This window comes from Physcomitrium patens, chromosome 4, assembly GCF_059467195.1.
Source record: "Physcomitrium patens ecotype Gransden chromosome 4, ASM5946719v1, whole genome shotgun sequence".
In the NCBI taxonomy this organism is placed as follows: domain Eukaryota; kingdom Viridiplantae; phylum Streptophyta; class Bryopsida; order Funariales; family Funariaceae; genus Physcomitrium; species Physcomitrium patens.
This window is the reverse complement of record NC_143413.1, coordinates 13769612-13774329: the sequence shown is the minus strand read 5'-3', so window position 1 is coordinate 13774329 and position 4718 is coordinate 13769612. Positions and strand designations below refer to the sequence as shown.

Here is a 4718-nt window from a genome sequence, read left to right as displayed (position 1 = left end):
CGATATTTTTTTTTGCATGCTGAAAAGAAGTCTTTCTGCATGCAAAAACACGAAAAGGAAAATCTCTTGAGGTGGGCGGAAACTGCGAATGTTCTTATCTCCGCAGAATTTGTCGAGGCATCCTTCCTTCCGTTGACCACGAAAACACGATGGGGTCGCAATTTCAGACAGGACCCAGTTCGTGAAAACCCGTCGTTTCTTGTACCATGATCAACTCTATCAATGCATTGGGTACAGTTCCGTTAAAGATGTCTGGGCTTGAGTGAATTTTTAACTGTATACTCTACAGATCCCCACGTTGCAATTTGTCATATAGTACGAGTCACAGCGGTTCCAATAATGAACGTCCTCAAGACAGAAGCCACCTTATTACGAATCAGTTTCCGAGCGGTTCTGACTCCTAAAATTTTGCTATCCACGACCTATGGCACTCTGCTATCTACATTCCATAGCCTACTGCTGTTCAATTAATTATTATTGGCTAGAGACCCGTAGTAAGGAAACGGCATCAAAGTTATTGTTATTCGGGCATTATCTTGGCAAATCACTATCTGATTTGGATTGCAGTCCAATTGAACCATTAGTAATGAAATTTAATATACTCACAAGGTTAAAATTGTCATTACAGTAAGGTGGAGATTGTTTAATATCTTCCTTCTGCAAGCTTGTTATTTTTGTGTATTTTCCTGCTCATAAGTAGATATGAAGTTACTTAATTTTATGAGGGGCACGTAAAGATCTTGATGCAATTCCTGGATAGAGGCTCTGCAAACGACATAACGTGGTGATTTGTGATGTAAGAATAAGAAAAAAAGAGGGATGTTTTTTGTAATAAGGAGGAACTACAGTTCGAATGGTGGGTAAGAGTGAGCTTGTTGTTGTAAGCAATCCGACGGGGGTACCCGTTGTTCTTTCTTCTTGAATGACATTTTATGGGAGGTTTGAAAGTTCTACATCAATAATTTATTTATTTTAATTTGAAGTTGATGAAGTTATCTGTGACAAAAACAGTGCACTATGAATGATAACTCACAACTACTCCCAACACGGGAGGATCATGAACATGACGGTGTTTGTCTGGTCTTTTCGGGAGAGTCTCCGGAAGAGAGGAAGTTAAACAAGCTTCAACTGATACGCATTTATTTTTTCCTGATTATTCGATCTTAAATTGATGCGCACAATGAAACAAATTTAACTAGGTATTCATTACTCCCAAGGAATTTAACCTGGAACTTTACTATTCTATTTCCAAGCTGTAAGATCTATGCCACAAGCAAATTCGTGCAGAGCTTCAATCCTTACAAGCAACCGTGGATGACACAATAAAGGATCAGCATTTCCTGACGCTGCAGATTTGTTCCAAGTTCGTCGTCAACAAGTTGCATTCAGTATTTCAATGATAAGATGATGTATTTACCGTTATCTTATAAAAGCACTTCCTGGGATCCTGCGCAAAGAACGTACGCGAGAGAATTGCTGCTATAGCAGTATCAACGTCGATTCATGTTTATTCATAGCAGTATGAAAGCATGCAGTGCGTCGCCAACGGAGTCGGTTCTTCTGTTTTCGCCACTCACGCAATCCATGTGAACCAATTTCATTTTGGAACTTGTGCGAGGGCATCATGTCTCTGGTATAAAAAGTACCTGCTCCACGTAATTTTCCAGTGGAGTGGAGGTCCCTCCAGGTCTGCTCATTTGTGTGAGCGCAATTTTAGGTTTAATAAATTGATGACAACCAAAGGCTCTCCAACTCGTAGATTGAAAGTCAACCTTGTTGTTCTGTACTAGACAAGTGATAGCTGAAACTGAAGTTGGCATTTGCGGTGGTTCCTCAGAACCGATTTACTGGTAGCAACATAGAAAGAGACGATTACACACATTGTTGATCCAGCGAGTGAAGAGAGTCCGGCGGAACAATGACTCGGTCTTACGGGCGCGTTGTTTTTCGCTTTGTTGCGGCTGTTGCAGTGATACTGGAATGGTTTTTTTCGTTTGATCTCGTCATCGCACAGGATGGTTCGTGGAAGACTCTCGTACCAGACGCAGGCATTTCGTCAATGCACACTGCTATCACCCGATACGACACAGTTGTCCTGCTAGACCGAACAAACATAGGACCGTCACGACTGCTTCTGCCGAACGGGAGATGTCGAACTCAACCTTTGGAGCGGATTTCTAAAACCGACTGCTATGCCCACTCTGCGATGTTCGATTCGAATTTGAACACCGTGCGTCCGCTGTATATTTTCACCGACACATGGTGTTCGTCCGGGCAATTCATTTGGGACGGAACCCTGGTCCAAACAGGAGGTGATTTCGAGGGAACCAAAAAAATACGTCGGCTCGTCCCTTGCCAAGCTACCGGGACGTGCGACTGGGTAGAAAGTACAACCGAGGAACTGACTGTCGGTCGTTGGTATTCCTCAAATCAACTGCTACCCGATGGAAAGACCATGATTGTTGTTGGTGGTCGCAATGCTCCCACCTACGAATTCGTTCCAAAGAGGTCTCCAGGAGAGGGTGTGTTTCCCTTGGATCTTCTTGGAAACCCAGGCTACGACAACTTGTATCCATACGTCAAACTCATTCCAGATGGCAACTTGTTCATATTTGCAACGAAAGACTCGATTCTTCTCAATCCCACGACTGGTGCCGTTCTGCGAAAGTATCCCACACTTGTCGGGAACAGTCGCAACTACCCAGCAGCGGGTTCTGCAGTGCTGCTGCCTCTCTCTCATGAAAACGGGTTTCAAATCGCTGAGGTGCTTGTCTGCGGAGGCGCTACAATGACGTGGAGTACTACAGCGCCAGCTTCGAAGAGCTGCGGAAGGATGGAAGTCACTTCCCCCACACCGCAGTGGTTGATGGAGGACATGCCCGTCGGGCGTACTATGGGTGACATGATCCTCCTGCCCACCGGCGATGTCTTGATCATCAACGGAGCTAAGGCAGGTGCTCAAGGATGGGGAATAGCTAGAGACCCTGCGTTCCAACCGTGTCTATACGCCGCGGACGACCCAGCCAACAGATTCCAATTGCTCGCCCCGACAACTGTTCCAAGAGTGTACCACAGCACCGCGAACTTGTTATCCGATGGCCGAATTCTGCTTGCGGGCAGCAACACCCACCAGTTCTACACTTACAATGATACACTCTTCCCCACCGAGCTGAGCTTGGAGGCCTTTTCACCTCCTTATCTGAATATCATGTAAGCTATGCGATTGTCTCATCCCTACACTCTACCACCCATCTTAGCATTTCATGCGTAACTCCTTCTGAATTGTCGGTGTTGACAAACACGAAATGATTAGGAACAGTTTTATCTTGTGAATACTAAGCACCCGGTCGTTGTGACTGCTCCCGGTGCAGTTTTGACAGCAAGAGACCGACGATCATTGGGTGGCCGAAAGTGATGACCTACGGATCCGATTACCTCGTCACATTCACCGTCCCTTATACCAAGCAGCCCAGGGAGAGATCTGGCAGAAACCAGTGGCAGGACCTAGTGGAGGCAAAGCTCAGCAGCGCCCCATTCGCCACTCATTCATACGCAATGGGACAACGGCAGCTGAAGCTGAAGACTGTCCCGCTAGAACGCCAAAAGTCGACGAGTCGGGATATTGCGGTGACAGCGCCTCCGAACAGCAACGTCGCACCTCCGCAGTACTACATGTTCTTCATTGTAAACGGTGGCATTCCTGGCAAGGCCCGATGGGTTCAAATCCGCACATGATACTGACCCACACCATGCTCTGCTTGCATTATTGCATTCCTCACCCACATCTGATAGTTGTAACTGATACCATCCGCGCTTCCTCTAGAGGATGCTGATTCATCGATATCGACCGGTTAACCTGTGCATGCTTAGGGTTCAGGGTTTAGCTAGCGGTGTTAGTTAGATTGATCGGCGACCGCTATCGCTCATGAGACTAGTATCTGGTCCCCCCGCACATTGCCGAGGACGGTGGTGCTGTCGATATTCTGACACCTGACCATGCCCAGGCTGGCTTTATGTTTCAAGGTTGCCACACATTTCTTCTCCAAACATTGCCTCGAGGATAAACACACCTCACCATTCATTGTCGTTGTTTTTGCTTCTTGTTCCGCCGAACTAGCAACTGACAACCGATTCTTTTCTTGTTCGTCTTCTCCACTGCGTATTTTTTGGCTTGAGCCTACTGATGGACAATTTTAGAGCACAGTGTGACAGAAGAATAAGTTTGTACTTGAGACGTACACATTTGGAAGTGTGTTTTCAATACTGTAGGATTGGAGAGTATTACTGTTGACTCCTGTCTGCTGAATATCATGGATGTTGTAAAAGAAAGAAATGGCCTTTTATTTTGTTGTTGTGTCATGAAAGAGAATCCTCGTTGTTTTGAAGGAAATGATATTTATCGAAAGTGTCAGTGTTTGATGAGTAAAATTATAGCTGTGTAATTATAATTTTCAAAGTAAGCATTCATAGCATAAATTATTTTGTGAAACTTCTATGTTCCAGAGAGGATATATTTGATTATATCTCAATTATATGTAGCAACACTGTAGCTGCAACATTTTTTTCACACTTATGAAATATATATCGACCCGAAATATATAAATGTATAGATATATATATATATATATATATATATATATACACACATCTTTACCATGCATTTCATACTAATGGCCAACATGCTTCTGAAAATTTTCCCTCTTTCAAAAATATTCAAT

General features: G+C 44.4%; 1 protein-coding gene across 1 annotated transcript; it reads left to right on the top strand.

Annotated features, from left to right (window-relative positions):
• The first annotated feature begins 1671 nt into the window (after positions 1–1671).
• On the top strand, positions 1672–4306 carry LOC112281956 (aldehyde oxidase GLOX). Its single transcript, XM_024519031.3, has 2 exons — positions 1672–3210; positions 3372–4306. Exons 1-2 carry the CDS (start codon positions 1919–1921, stop codon positions 3733–3735), a joined length of 1656 nt encoding a protein of 551 aa, XP_024374799.1. The 5' UTR covers positions 1672–1918; the 3' UTR covers positions 3736–4306.
• The last annotated feature ends 412 nt before the right edge of the window (positions 4307–4718 follow it).